This window comes from Pelophylax lessonae (genome assembly GCF_965119305.1).
Source record: "Pelophylax lessonae genome assembly, chromosome: 10".
In the NCBI taxonomy this organism is placed as follows: domain Eukaryota; kingdom Metazoa; phylum Chordata; class Amphibia; order Anura; family Ranidae; genus Pelophylax; species Pelophylax lessonae.
In genome coordinates this window covers 18236595-18256237 of record NC_138777.1, presented here as the reverse complement: position 1 = coordinate 18256237, position 19643 = coordinate 18236595, and the positions used below count along the sequence as shown (strand labels likewise).

The 19643-nt window shown below is 44.6% G+C and overlaps 1 protein-coding gene across 2 annotated transcripts in view; it reads left to right on the top strand.

The window, feature by feature from the left end:
- Window positions 1-19643, top strand: part of HPS5 (HPS5 biogenesis of lysosomal organelles complex 2 subunit 2) — an 83971-nt gene that overhangs the window by 20703 nt on the left and 43625 nt on the right. For both annotated transcript variants that reach the window (XM_082270862.1, XM_082270861.1), the window contains exons 2-7: window positions 5463-5604; window positions 7384-7494; window positions 7780-7844; window positions 12833-13025; window positions 16036-16169; window positions 19119-19334. In XM_082270862.1, the coding sequence (XP_082126988.1) occupies window positions 5503-5604; window positions 7384-7494; window positions 7780-7844; window positions 12833-13025; window positions 16036-16169; window positions 19119-19334 (821 nt within the window). In that variant the 5' untranslated portion in view covers window positions 5463-5502. The remainder of the gene's footprint in view (window positions 1-5462; window positions 5605-7383; window positions 7495-7779; window positions 7845-12832; window positions 13026-16035; window positions 16170-19118; window positions 19335-19643) is intronic.

The window sequence follows — 19643 nt, the reverse complement described above, 5'->3', positions numbered from 1 at the left end:
TAAACTGTGTGTTAGATCTACCAACAACCTTGTAGTGCAAGGGCCTCCCATATTGGGCACACGACCAGGCACTATGATGGAAAAGTCCCCAAGTCTCATAAAAAAGCAGAGGCTTGACTTTACCCTCTAGGTTCATTTTTGGGCAGATTGGTTCAAGGTTGGTAGAATAGGGATGGCTCCAGCATTGCCCTGAGCCACAACTGAGATAGAACATCAGAGGGTAACATAGTGGGTACGCAGCCAGTAACACATGGTGGCCACATACTAGGTGGTGCTCATGGTTGTGAACACAGCCAGAAACACATAGTGGGCACACACCAGATGGAGCACTTGATGGGTATGCAGCGAGAAACACATGGTGGGCACACACCAGGTTGGGCACACATCCAAGCACTATGATGGATAGGGTCCCCAAGTCTTATAAAATAAAAAAAAAAGGCACGTGTTGACTTGACCCACCAGGCTCACTTTTAGGCAGATTGGTTGAAGTTTGGTAAAACACGGACAGCTCCAGCATTGCCGAGACACAAAATGAGATCGAACATCAGAGATCGGTTGAGTACTCCGCCAAGAAAACATGTGGGCACACACCAGGTTGGGCAAGCAGTCAGGAACACATGCTGGGCACACACCAGGTTGGGCGCACAGCCAGGAACACATGCTGGGCACACACCAGGTTGGGCGCACAGCCAGGAACACCTGGTGAGAACACACCAGGTTGGGCGCACAGCCAGGAACACCTGGTGAGAACACACCAGGTTGGGCGCACAGCCAGGAACACCTGGTGAGAACACACCAGGTTGGGCAAGCAGCCAGGAACACATGGTGGGCACACACCAGGTTGGGCAAGCAGCCAGGAACACATGGTGGGCACACACCAGGTTGGGCAAGCAGCCAGGAACACATGGTGGGCACACGCCAGGTTGGGCAAGCAGCCAGGAACACATGGTGGGCACACGCCAGGTTGGGCGCACAGCCAGGAACACATGGTGGGAACACGCCAGGCTGGGCGCACAGCCAGGAACACATGGTGGGAACACGCCAGGCTGGGCGCACAGCCAGGAACACATGGTGGGAACACGCCAGGCTGGGCGCACAGCCAGGAACACATGGTGGGAACACACCAGGCTGGGCGCACAGCCAGGAACACATGGTGGACACACCCCAGGTTGGGCGCACAGCCAGGAACACATGGTGGGCACACACCAGGTTAAGCACGTGGCTGGGCATGTAACTTGAAAAACATGGTGGACAAAAACTAGATTGGGCACACAGCCAGGCACTATGATGGGTGGGGTCCCCAAGACCAGGGGTTGATGACCCACCAGGCTCACTTTTTGGTGGATTAGTTAAAGGTTGGTGGAATTTAGACGGTTCCAGCATTGCAGAGACATTAAATGAGAGAGAACCTCGGAGATTGGCTTGTGTTGTGTCCTCGCTGATGACCTTCAGGAGATGAGCCTCTTCCTCTGATCGATACTGGAAGTTGAGAGGAGCGGTAATGAGACTCCGGGAGGTGCAATTACTGGAAGACCTCAAGTCGTATCATGTGCGCGCCGGGGGTCCCCAGAGAGCGGCCCAGGGACAGCATGGAGACAGCCGAACATTTGTGGTCTTCTCAGTGCAGAAATTCTGACACAAACATCTCCGAGACACTCCTAATGTATCAGCCATAAACTGAATAAGCTCAATCTCTAATATCTCATATCCGTGTCAGCAAGTTAGTGTAAATTTAATGTCATTCCCAATCTTTCTACTTCTCCTGGTTCTTCCCAACCCCCCTCATCAACATAATGATATGTTTAAATAAAACCTTTACATTGTCACTAAATACCTTATTTTATATCCACTGATGTCATCTCTGCGCTTCTCTATGTAATGCAGGCAGATCATGGCTGGTGGGAGGGGCCGGCAGGGTGCTGTACAGAGCTTCTCGAAAACATCACAGCACCCTGCCTCAGTACTCCTCTCCAGAGTCCTCAGCCCTAATGAAAACAGTGGGCTGGCTCTTGGGAGGAGCTATGCAAATATCAAAACACCTTGGAGAGGTTCAGTGGATTGCAGGGGAGATATCGGGGGTCTAGTAGACCCCTGATGTCCCAGGAAATGGAACCTGTCACAGCCCAATTCTATTGCATAGGGGATATTGGGCCCCCCTATGTGCTAGCAGTGAAGTTAGTTGTTAAAATATATTAATAATGGTAAATAAAAAGAAAAAAATAATAATCGTGGTAAATAAAAGAAAATAATAATAATAATAATAATGTTAAATAAAAAAAAAATAATAATTAATGTTAAAAAAAAAAGGAAAAAAGTAACCTAAAAAAAAGAAAAAAAAATAATAATAATAATAATAATTATGTTAAATAAAAGAAAAAAAAATAATAATGTTAAAAAAAAAAAAGGAAAAAAGTAACCTAAAAAAAAAAAATAATAATTTGGGAGTGAGAGCAATAATTCTCAGCCCATTACTCATGGATAAAGCTGAACTAGTGATCTGTAGGGGTCTTTGATAGCGCCACCTATGGACAATTTAGGGTACTGATGTTAGTTGCCTTTTCACATGCATGCATTTTTAGGGCTTGACATGTTGGGTATCTGTTTACTCTGCACAACCTCATCTTTTAAAAAAAAATTAGGTAATCCATTGTCTTCATGTGCCCTAAAATTAACTTTAGTGAATTTTTTGTACTAAAAATGTGCATTTGTTAACCACTTGCCGTCGCCGACCCTCTTCTGTACTTTTACTGCGGCAGGTCGGCTCTATTGTGCGAAACTACGTACCTGTATGTCATTTAGTGCAGTAGAACCTGGGGGGTGATTGTGCGCTGAATGGACATAGGGGAAGCCAATCAACGGGTCCGGAGGACCAGATGTCCGCCAGCCACCCATGTTAGTTCCCGAGAAAGGCAGAACGATGGTCTGCCTATGTAAACAACACAGATCGCCGTTCTGATGGAAGAAGATAGAGATCTTGTGTTCCTGCTAAGCAGGAACGTGAATTTCTGTTTTCCCCCAGTCAGAGCACCTCCCCCACACAGTAAACAAACACCAGCTAGGCACACAGTTAACCCTTTGATCGTCCCTGATGTTAACCCTTTCCCAGCCAGTGTCATTAGTACAGTGACGGTGCATATTTCTAGCATTGATCACTAATAATGTTACTGGCTCCCAAAAAAGTGTCAGGTGTCTGATTTGTCTGCCGCAATGTCGCCATCCCACTAAAAATCGCCGCCATTACTAGTAAAAAAAACAAAAGAAAAATGGCATAAAAAATATCCCCTAGTTTGTAGACGAGATAACTTTTGCGCAAACCAATCAATATACGCTTATTGGGATTTTGCTTTACCCAAAATATGTAGCAGAATACATATTGGCCTAAATTGATGAAGAAATTTGATTTTCTTTACATTTTTTTTTTTTTTTTATTGGATATCTTTTATAGCAGAAAGCAAGAACTAAATAACCCCCCCCTTTAGCACACCTACGTACCCCACTCTTTCTGCCAACCTCTACAAGCCAACCTCCACCTTCCCTTCTGATCCCCTCTGCTCCCTGCTTTCCACTCACCAAAGCCTCAGGGCAGGACCATTCTTCTATTACAATCCACACGGCTGTAGACTGTGTTGGCCGGGTATTGTCCTGTAGGGGGAGGTGGAGAGCTCAGGATTCAGAAAGCTCCCGGCCACTGCTTTTTACTGCTGACTTCTCTGTGCCGACCCGGCCCCTGCTTTGCTGGTGTTTGGTGCAGCCAAAGTTCAGTCAAATCTGGTAGCTTTTTTTCAACCAGGATGCCGTGGCATCCCTGAAGACCTCAGGCAGGACCCCAGGGTGCCATGGTTCCCCCGGTTGAGAAATGCTGTGTTAAACCATTGCGCTAATTTTATGTGATTAAAAAAAAAAAAAATGTTACCGCCATCATTTTTATTCTCCAGGGTCTTTGCTTTCAGAAAAAAATATTATGTTTTGAAGGTTTAACTACTCTTCGGGCCTAAAATGTGCATTTTATCATGTGTGCAAAAATGGTTAAAAAAAAAAAAAAATAGGCAAGTTGCTATTCTGAGAGAGGAGGGGGGTGGGGGTTGGGATGAGGTGGTGGAAAGTGGCTGAGGACGCTGAAGGGTCCAATCTAAGCTTTCAAGTGGCCTGAGGATCGGCATGTGAGCCGCCTAACTGAAGTCGGTGAGCTCTCCGAATTACTTTTATGTCTTTTACCTTTCCTGCTCGGTATGAATGAGTAATGATTGGGCATTTTTTGAAGTCTCAGCCCCTCCTGGATGTATCCCGTTGGAATATTCGTAATTTCTACCTGTTCTGTTCTAAATGCCGCTTTCTGCATTGACATACCTCCTTAGACCCCGTCTGTCCAGGCAGTGCGGACACCTGATGACTTGACACCATCCACAGGCAGCTTGACTCTTACCCGCTTGCCAACCGCCCGCCGCATATATAGAGCGGCAGCCAGAGGCGTAGATAAGGGGGGAGTCAGGGGGGTCCTAACCCCCCCCCCCCCCCCAGAGCATCGGTCAGTTTCACAGCAGCTAGGCTAGTGTAGCCTACCAGCTACGGGAGCCGCACTGCTACTGGGAAGACATCCTGTCTTATCCACGAGGCTGACAGGCAGGGCTCAGCTGACATTGAAGCCATGTTAACTATTTGCTTCACTACCAGATGTGCCTGCTGGGGGCGCTGTATATACTGTGTGTGTGTGTGTGTGTGTGTGTGTGTATATGTATGTGTGTATATATATATCCCCATAGATCACCCCTTTAGAGTTGGCAAGGCCCAGGGTCCCCATAGATCCCCCCTTTAGAGCAGGCCAGGGTCCCCCATCGATCCCCCTTTAGAGCAGGCCAGGATCCCCATAGATCACCCCTTTAGAGTTGGCAAGGCCCAGGGTCCCCATAGATCCCCCCTTTAGAATAGGCAAGGCCCAGGGTCCCCATAGATCCCCTTTAGAACGAGCCAAGCCAGGGTCACCCATCAATCCCCTTTTAGAGCAGGCCAGGGTCCCTATAGATCCCTCTTTAGTCTTACATTTTTGCCTATATTCCCCATGCTTCCAGGTTTTCCTGCACCACCAGGTACTCCAGGCTCTCCCTGAAAAGAATATATATCTACTTAGCCAATATGACCCCCTTTTGAGCAGGCCAGAATCCCCATAGATCCCCTTTGGAGCAGACCAGGGTCACCATAGATTCCCCCTTTTAGAGTAGGCAAGGCCAAGATCCCCCATAGATCCCCTTTAGCACAGGGTCCCCAAAGGATCCCCATTTAGAGCAGACCAGGGTCCCCCATAGATCCCCCTTTTAGAACAGGCCAGGAAATTTTCAGGGGGGGGGGCACTTGCCCCCCCTTGCGGACGCCCATAATTGCAGAGCAGAGAATCATTATAGTGTGTGGTGGTCCGGAAGCTCTCTGTATTCTAAAATATTTCCCAAATCTCTTCTCTGTCCTTTCAGGTGATGTAAGAAGCAAAAACCGAATTCACCCGCTTCCTCCATGGCAGCTGTGGTGTCTGAATCCCCCAGCCATGTCCTGGCAGAATTCGATTCTCTTGACCCTCTGCTGTCAGCGCTGCGATTGGATTCCAGCCGGCTGAAGGTGAGTGCAGCACTACCAAAATATATTAAAATTATTTTTTTTCAATAAAATCTTTGGGTCTCTGTGCTTCTCTATGCAATGCCAGAGTCGTCAGTCCTGATGCAAGCAGTGGGCTGGCGCTTATGAGGAGTTGTGCAAAAATCAAAGTAGCTTCATGGTGTGGAGGAACGATTGTTCCTAGGCAGGCTGTATTCACCCACATATGATGCTGAGCCTCCATCATTGAAAGAACTGCAATTCAATGAATGAAAGAGGCGTGCCAGGGTCTGTCAGGCTGGGGAGGAAAGAGCTAGATGATGCAGCCAGGAAATGAGGCGGGGCTCTATCTGACTTGTTGCAGCTTCTAATACACATTGTGAGAAGCCCACAGTGTGCAGGGAAATTAGACTGAGCAACTTCAGTGCAGGATAATAAGGAGTTCTCACCATCCCTGTGCTGAGTTCCCAGGTTTATACCTGCTGTGCCCATTATGAGGGGTTCCCACCATCCCTGTGCTGAGTTCCTGGGTCTGTACCTACTGTGCCCATTATGAGGGATTCCCACCATTCCTGCTGGGTTTTGTATTTATTTTATACTATGAAGAAAATAATGGGAGGAGCTGGGACACACAAAAGTGGATGGAAACAATTGGGAATTTTGGGTGGGAGATCTCGTCGCTGTAGGAGTATCCAAGACGTGGAGTGACCTGGCCCCATGCTCCAGGGGGCCCGTGGGCCCCCCCATACACCTGGATAGGAACCGATCCCTCCATGGAGCTGCTGAATGTCCACTTCTCTTCCTCTCCCTCCCGCAGACATTCAGCGGCTGCAGGAGAGAAACTGAAGACATCGGTACCTCTACATACTGCTCTCCCTGTCTCCCTACCCTTGTCCTGCTGCCCCCCCCCCTCCCGGGCCCCTGTGTGCTTCCCTGCCCCACCCCCCATCTTTCAGGTTGGAGAGCTTGAAAGGGGTCGTTAAGTGTCATTTACCAGCCCCTTCCTTGTCCTAATGAATTGAGTCAATGATCTGTACCCATCACTGACTCGGTTTGTTTTGTTTTTTTTTTACTCATTCATAACTGAGACATAGTAAACTCTGTTTACTATGCTTCAGTTTACGAATGACCGGGAGGCTCTGTACAGAGCTATTCCTGTTCATTCATTCTGTGCAGCTGAGGCTTCAGACAAAGGAACTGTCAAATCTGTCCTCAGTCCCAAAAGTGAGATATCAGGGGTCTGTTTAGACTGCTGATATTTCAACAAAGCCCCTCCAATGAGGATCCTAAAAAATATGTAAAAAAAGAATTAAACAAAAATTGTAAAAAAATAAAGTAAAATGGTAAATAAATTATTAAAAAATTATTGACACCAGTGGCTGAACTACCAGGGTCACAAAGGTCTTACTTGCAACTGGGCTCTAGCGTGGGGGGGGGCAAGGCAGCAGGAAGGTGGCCCACTGCGGGACCATAATAAAGGGTCCCACTATGGGAGTAAAGGGCTCTGGGATCAGTGGGAAGGGGCCAGGGGGGCCCTTCATGGTTTCTTGCACCAGGGGCCTGGAGGTTCTAGTTACAGCCCTGATCCAAGATAGATAATAAACCAGGGCCTGACTCCTCCCACCAGGCTTCAACTATAATCCAAATACCACATTTGGGTGGCCTGACCCTTAAAGCCACCTAAATGAAGTGCTGTAATGTTCCTATAAAGAAATATATTTAATTTCATTGTATAATAATAATAAAAAGTATCCCTGACCCTGAATAGTCCAGTAACCTATCTGTATGTCTCTGTATGTGCAGTGCACTTGCCTGGCCGTGTCCCGGAGATGGTTGGCTCTCGGCAGTTCCGGAGGGGGTCTCAACCTCATCCAGAGAGACGGCTGGAAGCATAGACTCATCCTCACACACAAGGTAAGCCAATCATACGAACTGAAGTGAAAAACTGGAGCGCTATCGCTAAAGAAACCAATGAAAAATGTTATAAAAATCACAAACCCATCTGTCACATTTGGAACCGCTGATTTAAAATGTTTCTTTTCCAAACCAATCAAACTATACCGAGCCTTGTTTAGTCATTGTGGAGACTTAGTATTATAAAGTTGATACTTTTTTGATACTTTTTATTCTGTCCACATAGTATAAACCAGACACAGATTATGTATCCATTTATCCATCTCCTTTTGCTTTGGCCCCCAGGAAGGAGCGATTTCCAGGGTCGCCTGCTGCCCCCATGATGATGACTTTGTGGCTGTAGCAACCAGGTATGAATTCTCCGGGATCTGACAGTTCTGGATCAGATAAATGAGAGTGAGCTCATCCGGTAATCCTGAACACGCCCTTCGCAATATCCCAGAAAGACATATATTAGACTGCGCACATTATCATTTAACCCCTTCCCAACCCCCCCCCCCCCATCCCTTTAACTAAGCTATTATGCCCCGGAGAGGGGGTGGGGGGGTTGGGTTGCACTAGGATTTGGCTGTCACATCATGACATGATCAGGAGCTGGTCCTGCCGACTCTCCGAACACTGGGCCGAACCCCCCTCCCCTGTCTGGTTCACGCCACAACTCTTAAACATTGCAAAAACCCATTGAAGTCTATAGGGCCCAAGTTTGAAAAATCAAATGTCCCCATTATGAAGGCTTGTATGCAGGTTTTTGGCCATAAAAATGCCCTGGGGGACATGTATGATTGCAAATTTTTTTTTTTTTTTTTAAAAAGATAGTTTTTACAGGAGCAGTGATTTAATGATGCTTAAAGTAAAACAATAGAAATTAAAAAATCCTTTAACCGCTTGCCGACTGCGCACAGTATATTTACTGCGGCAGTCGGCCCCGGCCAGGCAGAGTGACGTAGGTCTACGTCGCTCGCCTGTCACTCCTTCCAGAGCCAATAGCGGGCGGGCGCGCGCCCGCTGAGGCGCGCGCCCGCCTCGGCTCGTTCACGGAGGAGTGCGGGAGTGTGACTAGCGGACCCGATGTCCGCCGGTCACACTACGATCGCCGGTGCAGCGGGAGAAAGACAGAGCGGCTTGTGTAAACAAGCCGCCTGTCAGTTCTCCCTGTGTAAAAGTGAAGATCAAACAGTTCTACTATGTAGAACTGTTGATCTTTGTTTTTACACTAGGAGACATGTCCCTGCACAGTTAGAATCACGCCCCTAGGACACACTTAACCCCTCCCTGTCCAATACTGTTAACCCCTTCCCTGCCAGTGTCATTTTTGCAGTAACAGTGCATATATATAGCACTGATTACTGTAGTAATGTCACTGGTACCCCCAAAAGTGTCAAAAATGTCAGTCAAGGGTCCGATCTGTCCGCCGCAATGTCGCAGTACCGCAAAAAAAATCGCAGATCGCCGCCATTACTCGTTAAAAAAAAAAACACCAAAAATGACAAAAATCTTTCCCTTTGTTAGTAAACGCGATAACTTTTGCGCAAACCAATCAAAATACGCTTTTTGCGATTTTTTTTTTACCAAACATAGGTAGCGTAAAACAAATTGGCCGAAAATTTTAAAAAATTTTGATTTTTACATTTTTTTTGGGGGGAATTTCATATAAAAAAAAGTGAAAAATATTGTTGTTTTTGCAAAAATTACGCTCTTTTTTTGTTTATAGCGCGTGATCAAAAAATCGCACAGGTGATCAAATACCACCAAAAGAAAGCTCTGTTTGTGGGAAAAAAAGGACGTGAAATTCGTTTAGGTACAGCGTCGCACGACCGCGCGATTGTCCGTTAAAGTCACGCAGTAAAAAAATCGCAAAATAACCCCTGGTCTTTTAGCAGGAAAATCCTCCGGTGGTAAAGTGGTTAAAGGTAGTGCCTTAAGCTGGATACACACTATACAACTTTTGGTAGATTTCCATTAGATTTACCTTCAACTATGTAGTGTAAGGGCCGACCTGATTACATACAAATTGAAAGTGTTTAGGTCTGATTTCATATTATATGGTTTTGGTAAGTCTAAAGGAAAAAAAATCTAAAGAAAATTGTATAGTGTGTACCCAGCTCATCTGTACCGTGTATAGAACCTGCTGCAGCAAAACTGGCATAAAGAAAGAAAATTACATTCAAATTGCCAGCAATACAATACCATTGCTGGCAATACAAAATTGTTAAAAAAAAAAAAAAAAAAAAAGCTTTGCCCAATGAGGGCTTAAAATGCACTGTGCAGTGCATTGAGCGGCACTCAGTGGGCAAACATCTCGCCGAGCGCCCCTCAAATTTGGGTGTTCGCTGAACAGGCAATGTTCAGGCTGAACTTTTCCTCGGATCTAACTGTTCGCCCAACTCAACAAGAGACCAAGAGCTGTCTGACAGCTTCGTCTCTGTGCTCGATTGTGAGACTCTCGGTGGATCATTATTCCTTAAAATAAAGCAGCTTCAACCCAAAGCTGTCCCATGCAGTACTACTTTTCAGCCACAAGATGTCCTCAATCTTTCAGGTTGAGTGACAGCCAGCATCATTTAGCAGCTTTCTCTGGGTCCAGGCTGTCAGGAACCCGCCCCCAGCCTGTGGATAGGAAAGGAGATGCTGCACAGTGATGAGCTCGTCCCCATAAGGTTTGCCCCACAAAAAACGCACTCCAGATCCATTCAAGAAGCGTTTCTGCATGCACGTTTTTAGCGTGTTTTTGTTGCATTTTTGATGCATTCTAGATATTTTATTTTTCTTTTATTTCTGTTTATTTTTACTGTTCTGGGGTCCGGTGCGTTTTTGATGCATTCCAGTACAGTTCTGTGCAGGAAAAATGAAGCATGTGTGTTTTTTTTTTGAAACTGCAAGCACTGGTGTGCCATTGAAAACCATGTGACCTACTTTCTATGCGTTTTGGATGCATAAAAAAAAGCACTGGAGGTGGTGTGAACCAGCCCTTAAAGCTGTATTTAACCCAATACCAAAAATGTAATGTATTGCAGCTTACCAATCAGATGTGATGGCTGCATTCGTTTTCTTTTTTTTTTAAAGCTTGTTTACCCTCCCTTTTTTTTTTTTTTTCACCTGGTGATCTGACCAATAACATACCTCCTGTATTATAGTGCGCCAACTCTGGATGAAGGAGCACAGCGTCACCATTGGGCAACAGCATTTGTCAGTCTGGGGGGTTGAGGGGAGTGTTAAATGAGCTTTGGCTGTACTGTCCGTCCTGCACTCTTGTGATCCTTTTGAAGCCCGCTGTCGGCTGATGTCACAGAGCCCATCCAGGCTTGGGCAAGATTGTGACAATGAAATTGCCTGGACTAGACTCAGCCTCTCAGCAACAGTCAGCAGCTTTCTGCTTAGGGAGCAGAGAGAACCGAGCGATCGGCTGCGTTTGATCACTCAGTTCTTAGTGTTAGAGCCGGCGGGGGGACAGATGCAGCATCCATTCCACCTAGGTAAGTATGATTCAGGGAAAAAAAAAAAACCTACATCTCTTTTTCATGTAGTAGAAGATTTAGATACACTAACAAATTAAACTCAAAACTCCAGCTAATACTTTATAATCAGTTACAGTTTTCCTTTTTTGAGATAAAGGTTTTACATAAATAAAAGCTGATCATTGTAAGCCGCCCCCCCCAGTGGTAAATGGTTTGTCTTATCCATGTAAGCTGATACATTCTGCTGGAGAGCTTGGTCATTAGAAAAACAACAGACATGCTGGTTGGATCACCAGATAAAAATAGAAGAAAGCCTAAAATGAAAATGAATGCAGCCACCACATTTAAGAATAGGTAAGCTGCAATGTAATAAATGTTTGCTTTCTGGTTTACAGTAAAACCTTGGTTTGAGAGTAACTTGGTTTAAGAGCGCTTTGCAAGACAAGCAAAAATTTCAAATAAATTTTGACTTGATATACAAGCGATGTCTTGATATACAAGTAGCCTCAAGTCACAGCTGAGTACAAAAAAGAAGAGAGGCGCCTCTAAGTGTAGTAATATTGTTAAATTTAATGAAGGTACAACATTTAGCAATTCACATGGTTGATGATTAAAACAGGCACATCTAAGGATGCAGGCATCCAGGGTAAAGCTGTCCACATAGACCATCCTCCGCACCGACATCTACGTCATCCCTTCCATGCTGCCCCTCGCTTTCAGATCTCTTTAATGCAGGTTGGTCTTCCCGGTCAGGATTACAGACTGGCAGCTGACGGTGCAGAAGATGGTCTATGTGGACAGCTTTACCCCGGATGCCTGCATACTTGGATGTGCCTGTTTTATTCATCAACCCTGTGAGTTGCTAAATGTTGTACCTTCATTAAATGGAACCATATTGCTACACTTAGAGGCGCCTCTCTTCTCTTTGATACTCTGTAGCTCCTGCTGGATTTTGCTTCTAATCCCCTTGTGGAAGCGGCTATTTGTGGATGGACATTTTATGGTTATATAACCTATCGCAATGCTATAATCTTTTTATATGGACTATAAACTGAAGGACTTATGAATAAATAATTGTGGAACGAATCATCTGAGTTTCCATTATTTCTTATGGGGAAATTCGCTTTGATATAAGAGTGCTTTGGATTACAAGCATGTTTCCGGAACGAATTATGCTCGCAATCCAAGGTTTTACTGTATTACCACTTTAAAAAGGAAGTACACTCTTCCTGGTTCCCCCCCCCCCCCGCAAAGTAAATGCATAATGTGCTAGTATGCATTGCATACTAGCACATTATGTGACACTTACCTACAAACGAAGCCCGCGTTGTCCCCACTGGCGGCCGCATCCATCTTTGCTTGTCTTCCTTCTGGGTCTGCAGACTCCGGCTGTATTATTGGCCGGAGCCACGTGACATCAATCCCGCGCATGTGCGCGGGAGCCGCCGGTCACGGCACAGGGCTCTAAAGAAACGGCACGGGCAGCCGTTTCTTCAGAGCGCATGCACCGATTATGTCATCAGCTGCATACAATGTAAATATCATCTAAACGGTGCAAGTTTAGGAGATATTTACAGTACCTATAGGTAAGACTTATTAAAGGCCTACCTATAGGTAAAAGTTCTCAAGGTGGGTTTACAACCACTTTAACGATATATTGTTTATTACAGGGATTATTTCATTTGCGTCTCTTATGTCTGCCCTGAGTTCAGCTTTAAATGTAGTTTTGGGGTTTTGTGTTGCCATGTCTGAGCTATGGTAAATATGTACCTGTCTGTGTTTCCTATAGTATACAAACACGGTCAAAGAAAGCAAGGCCTGTTTGATTTACTTTGTAGTTCTATATGGGTCTATGAGTTCTGTTCAATATGTTTGTTTTGTAGTCAGGGAATTGTGGTGGTCTGGGAACTGAACCAGGAACGTCGCGGGAAGCCCGAGCGCATCTACGTCTCTTCCGAACACAGGTGCAAGAAGGTGACTGCCCTCTGCTGGGACACGTCGGTATTGCGGGTCTTTGTTGGGGATCACATGGGCAAAGTGTCTGCAATCAAACTGAACTCTTCCAAGCAAGGAAAGGTAGGCGTGCATTAAAAAAAAAAAAAAAAGGTAATTAACCTCTTACTGACCACCTAACACCAGTGGCCGTATCCAATCTTCCTAGAAAAATATGTAATAATGTAAAATTAAAATGTTCCGCCTTTCTATTGTTTACTGATTACTAAATCACAATGGTTACCGCTTGCTGAATGGTAAAAGAAGTGGGAGGAGGTGGCTTAGAATTTACACCAAAGGCCTAAGATTTTATACTGAGAGATTAGTTAATGCTGAAAATGACTGGTGAGGTACTGAGTAGGTGGCTGGAGAGTTAAAGCGGAGCTCCACCCAAAAGGGGGAACTCTGCTTGCCTGCCTCCTCTCCCCCTCCGCTTCCACATTTGGCACCTTATTTGGGGAGGGGGGGCTGGCACCTGGTTTTGACAGAAGTGGTTGTACCGGGGTGGTGCCTGCAGCTAGAGGCATCACCACGGTACCGTTTCTTTTTTTTTTTTTTTTTTTTTAGAGCCAATGGTCGGCTTTCAACAACCGATGCAGCTCAGCAGCTGCTTGTCCTCCCCCCCCCTTCCTGTCGCCTTCCCACCGGGAGACCCGAGCAACCAGTCGGCTGGCCAGAGCTCTGAACGAAGCTGGATTCAGCTTACTTTGGCTCTCCAATGAAATAACCCTGAAGCGACGTCACAGCGTCACTTCCATTTACTCGGGTGCCAATGGCGCCAATTTAAAAAAAAAAGTGACAGTATTCATAAATTCAGATTTTGGTGTTTTGAATACTTTTAAGTGCAAAGGAGGGATTTGGGGTGTTTTTAGACCCCCGATCCCTCCATAAAGAGTTCCTGTCACTGCTTATTACTGTCACAAGGGATGTTTACATTGCTTGTGATGGCAATAAAAGTGATCAGATTTTTTTTTTAAAAGAACAGTAAAAAAAATAAAAATATAAAATAAATAGTAAAAAAAAAATTTTTTTTTAAAGCGCCTCCAACCCTGTGTGCTCGCGCGCTAAAGAAAACCTATACGTAAGTTGCACCCCCAAATGTAAACGATGTTCAAATCGCACATGTAAGGTATCGTCACGATCATCAAAGCGAGAGCAATAATTCTAGTAAAAGATCTCCTTTGCAACTCTAAACAGGTAATTGTTAAAGCCATTAAAGTGTCGCCTTTGGAGATTTTTAGGTACCATAGTTTATCGCCATTCCACAAGTGTGCGCAATAGTAAACCATAACATGTTTGGCATCTTCTCAGCATGACCTCATCTTTTACTATATACAAAAAAATTGGGCTAACTTTACTGTTTTTTTTTTTTTGTTTTTTTTTTAATTTAGTGAAGTGTATTTTTTCCCAAAAAATTGCGTCTGAAAGACCGCTGCGCAAATACCGTGTGACAAAATATTGCAACAACGCCCATTTTATTCTCCAGAGTCTTTGTCAAAAAAAGTGTGTGTGTGGGGGTGTGTGTTCTAAGTTGTTTTCTGGTCAAAAATACTGATTTTAACTTGTAAACAATGTGTCAGAAATAGGCCTGGTCCTTAACCGCTTGCCGACTGCCGTCAGTAGATTTACTGCGGCGGTCAGCCCCTGCCAGGCAGAGTGATGTTAATTAACTTCACTAGCCTGGGAGGGTCTGGGGAGCGAGCGCGCGCCCGCGGAGGCGCGCTCCCGGACCCCCCCCCCCTCCCCCCACGCGTGTGACCAGCGGACCCGGTGTCCGCCGGCCACTCGGCGATCGTCGGGGGAGAGGGAGAATGTCAGGCAGCTTGTGTAAACAAGCTGCCTGTCATTCTCCTCGCTGTAAAGACACTGATCACTCGGATCTAGTATGTAGATCCGTTGATCAGTGTCCTTACAGCTAGAGCCACAGCCAATCACAGTAGAAACCACGCCCCTAGGGACACACACAGCCCCTCCCTCCCAAATAAAATTAACCCCTTCACTGCCAGTGTATTTTTACAGTAACAGTGCATATGTATAGCAATGATTACTGTAGAAATGTCACTGGTAACCCCAAAAGTGTCAAAAATGTCAGTCAAGGGTCCAATCTGTCCGCCGCAATGTCGCAGTACCGCAAAAAAAATCGCAGATCGCCGCCATTACGCGTTAAAAAAAAAAAAACAACAAAAATGACAAAAATCTTTCCCTTTGTTAGTAAACGCGATAACTTTTGCGCAAACCAATCAAAATACGCTTTTTGCGATTTTTTTTTTTTTTTTTTTTTTTTTACCAAACATAGGTAGGATAAAACAAATTGGCCAAAAATTTAAAAAAATTTTGATTTTTACATTTTTTTTTGGGGGAATTTCATATATAAAAAAGTGAAAAATATTGCTATTTTTGCAAAATTGTCGCTCTTTTTTTGTTTATAGCGCGTGATCAAAAAATCGCACAGATGATCAAATACCACCAAAAGAAAGCTCTGTTTGTGGGAAAAAAAGGACGCCATATTCGTTTAGGTACAGCGTCGCACGACCGCACAATTGTCCGTTAAAGTCACGCAGTGCCGAATCGCAAAATACCCCCTGGTCTTTTAGCAGGAAAATCCTCCGGGGCTTAAGTGGTTAAGGCTACGTTCACATGTGGGCATAGCGGATCACGGGCAGAATTACAGTGATTCTGCCCGCGATCCGGAATCATTGCAAATTGCGGGATGCCTGTGATTTGCAATGGCACCCCAAACGCTGTGCGATGTTGCTGCGATTTCCGCCTGCCGAATCGAGGTGACATCGCGCAAACAGAATCGCGGGACGCATGACACACAAAAGAAGCTCTTGTACCTTTTTGGGCGTCCCGCGATTTGTAATGATTCCGGAACGCAGGCAGAATCGCGGTGATTCTGCCCGTGATCCGCTACGCCCACATGTGAACGTAGCCTAAGTGGAAAATGACACTATTGTCCCAGATGACTGTACCCGGTGTCACAGAGAGAGGGCGCTGATGGGCCTCATCAAAATTCAGCTATGTGGCCCTGTGTATTGTAGGTTATGTCCCTAAGCCATCCTCTTAAACTCATTGCTTTCTTTACCCTGACCAGGCTGCCGCAGCTTTTGTGATGTTCCCAGTTCAGGTCATTACCAGTGTGGACTCCCGCATAGTACAGCTGGATTATTTAGATGGTCGGCTTCTGATCTCCTCCCTGACACGCTCTTATCTATGTGACACTGAGAGGTAGGTACCCCTTTCTGGAGCTGATAAGCCAGATCAATGTGTAAGGTGCACTTATCACACCAACCAACCGCAATCCATTTTTCAATAAAGCTGATGAAAGAGGCATTCTATACAGTTTATTCCGTCTTCTAGACATCATTCCACAGCCCTAAAAATTAGACACAAAAAGTTTACTTTCATTGTAAAAAAAAAATGCATCAGAAAGTAATTGCTACAAAGTTAGTTACAATGTTGCATTCTGATCACTAAGGGCCGGTTCACACTTGTGCAAATAATAAAATACAGGTAACTCATATGGAAGCACTTGCGTTTACCTGCATTTTTTTTAGATGTGTTTTTTAAACTCTTATTGCATTTAGTTGTATTTTTACTTTTTTTTGTTTGTTTTGTTTGTCTGTCCATTACCAGTGTCACAATTTTCTTTTCACAAAAAATACATTAAAATATTTATTAGTGGACACAAACGCAACATAACTTACAAAATTCCTGCTAAATATTAAAAGATAAAACTATATTGAATTAATAAATAAAACTCAGTATGTGAATGATATGTCACATGGTTGCTGTGGCCTGAACAGTGTAAACCAGATTTATTTTTTCTTTTCTTTTCATGTGGCTGGAGCTGTGTGCAGGCAGCCTTTAGTACACTATGGAGACTTAGCAACTGTATGAACACAGCCGCAGGTCCTAATTTGACTGGTGTGTGGATGCACGTGTTTGGCCCCAGGTCCTAATTTTACAGGATACACGTGTTTGGCTCCCAAAAGCAGGCAGTGTGTGGTCACCCACTCGCACCTGCACACCTGTCAAATTAGGACCCACAGCTGTGTTCATACAACCACTGCATCCCCATAGAGTAAGAGGTGGCTGCAGTCGCACAAACAAACCACTCATTCACACTGTCTGTGCAAGAGAACCCTTGTGAATGAGCCTTTAATCATTTTTTTGTATTTCTTATTTTTTTTTTTTGCATAGTGTCAGTAGGACAGTGAACAGTGTCAGTAATTTTTTTTATTATTATGTTTTTTTTTTTTTTTTTTTTTTTTTTGGACAGTGCCTAGGGGGGGGGGGGGGGTCAGTGGGTAGTGTCAGAGTAGGGCAGTGAATGGTGTCAGTAGTTTTTTTTTTTTTTTTTTACAATTCAATTGTCTTGTGTGTTTTCCTTTTTTTTTTTTTTTTTTTTTTTTTTACAATGCTTTTTGGAAGTAAAGGGGGGGGAGCAGTAAATGGTGTCAATATTCTTTTATTTTTATTTTATTTTTTACAATTTTTTTTGTAGTTTTTAAAGTTAGTTTTTTATTATTTTTAGAGACTGAGAAAGAGACTATAGGAGACATTGCCCGGTCCCTTTCTTTTGTAGCCTCCGCTGCATTGCAGATGAAAAAGCAGTAGATAGAGGCCCCTGTTCATTCACAAAATGAAACATAGTTAACAGTTTACTATGCTTCAGTTTTATATGAACAGAGTCAGTGACTGGTACTGATCACTGACTCTGTTCATTCAAACAAGGAAGGGGCCTGTAAATGCTACCCCCCCCCCCTTCTGCCTCACCGATTACACCCCTGACTGCCAGATTTCCCTGCTCTAAGTGTTTTCCGTGCGTTTTGTCACCGTTCATCTGCGGCAGTGTTGCAGATTTCTGCACTGCAGTTGACCGCTGCACACAGAAAAGCATTCTTCTGTGTTCCCATGCAGAGAGCTGCATTTTTCTTATGCATTAAGACGCAGCTCTCTGCTATAGTGTGAACCGGCCCTAAGGGAGGGAAGACAGACTGATGACATCATCTTAGCCTAGGTGAAGTCACTGACTGGAGCTCCAAGGATGGCTTTTTGATGGTAAATGATGGGGCAAAAATGATACCATGGCTGTATATTGTGACAAATAAGATATTATTATATGTTCTTTATATATTGTTATTTATGCTTGTAACGGAACCGCCGACCCACACTGTACCTGTGGTCTTCCGTCAGTATACGGCTTCCTTGCAGTCATGAACATATATATACCAGATTTTCCCAGCCGCCCTCGTACAAAGTTAGCCAACAACTTAGCTTGTACTGGAATCACACTTTATTGAACAGTCACACAGAATTTATATGCAGCATGGGCACATCCCACTCCTGATCAAATTACCACACACAGGTCAGGGGTTGCCTGATTACATTATCATGTGCAGATGAAATTGTATACAGAAATAGAATTAACCTGAACTAATTATCTAGCTATCTGGACAGAACAATGTGGGTTTATTAACATTTAACTATGGGACAGGCAGACTTAACACAATACACATCCCACCTCAAAACAGACAATAGGACAAGACTGCCAATGACAGTCTGTCTGTCTCCTACATTGAAGTACATGGAATACACATCTATGTATTGCTATGATTATTTAGGAGTCAGACTTCATGGCAACAGGCTATAGGTCTCACAGTGTAAAGTGGGATTAAATCTTCATATTTCTCGAGAGATATTGCTGATAAATATTACTGTCCCACTTGAAGCAATCCAAACCATTAAGTATCGGTCTTTCACTCCCAGTGACAGTGAGTACCGTCACAATTCTAATGTGTAAAAATGCTGAAAAGTCCATTGCAATAAGTTGCATTTTAAAATTGGAACAATTCCAGTATCATAAACTGTCTTTTTTTTTCAGACCAGAGTTTTTATCTATGTAGCTTTTTGGAAGAGCCATTTCAGGCTTGGCCCAAACACTCTTGCAGTGTTGTGGAATGTGAGAGTCTAGCCCAGTGATGGCAAACTTTGGCACCCCAGATGTTTGGAACTTCATTTCCCATAATGCTCAGTTACACTGCAGAGTGCATAAGTATCATGGGAAATGTAGTTTCAAAACATCTGCCAAGGTTCGCATCACTGGTCTAGCACATTGGTGTGGTATGCTTTGAATGACCGAGAATTTTGTCTGTCTTTATGGTCTCCATCAAGGGAGAAGTTCTGGAAAATCGGTAACAAGGAGAGAGATGGAGAGTATGGCGCGTGTTTCTTCCTGGGTGGGCGGAACTCTGGAGGTCAGCAGCCACTAATATACTGCGCTCGCCCCGGATCCAGGATGTGGGAGGTGAACATCGAGGGAGAGGTACAGAGTACGCATCAGTTCAAGCAGCTCTTATCTTCTCCACCTCTGCCGATTATAAGCACACGGTACGTAACAGGTGGGCTCTGCTGCTCCTCACACATCTCGGCTAATCTTCTTTTTGTTGCCATTCGTAAAAGGGTCAGCCAACCTAAAAGTGATACTTCAGTGTAGAAGGTGAAGAGTTAAATGTCCTGAAAGTCTCTTATATCTCTCAGGCTACTCTATATATGAGCTCTGTGCAGAGTTGCCCATTATCAGGGTTTTCCACCATCCTTGAGCTAAGTTCCAGGCTCGGCACATCTGTTGTGCCCATTATGAAGGGTTCCCAGCATCTCTCCACTGAGTTCCCAGGTCTGCACACCTGCTGTGCCCAT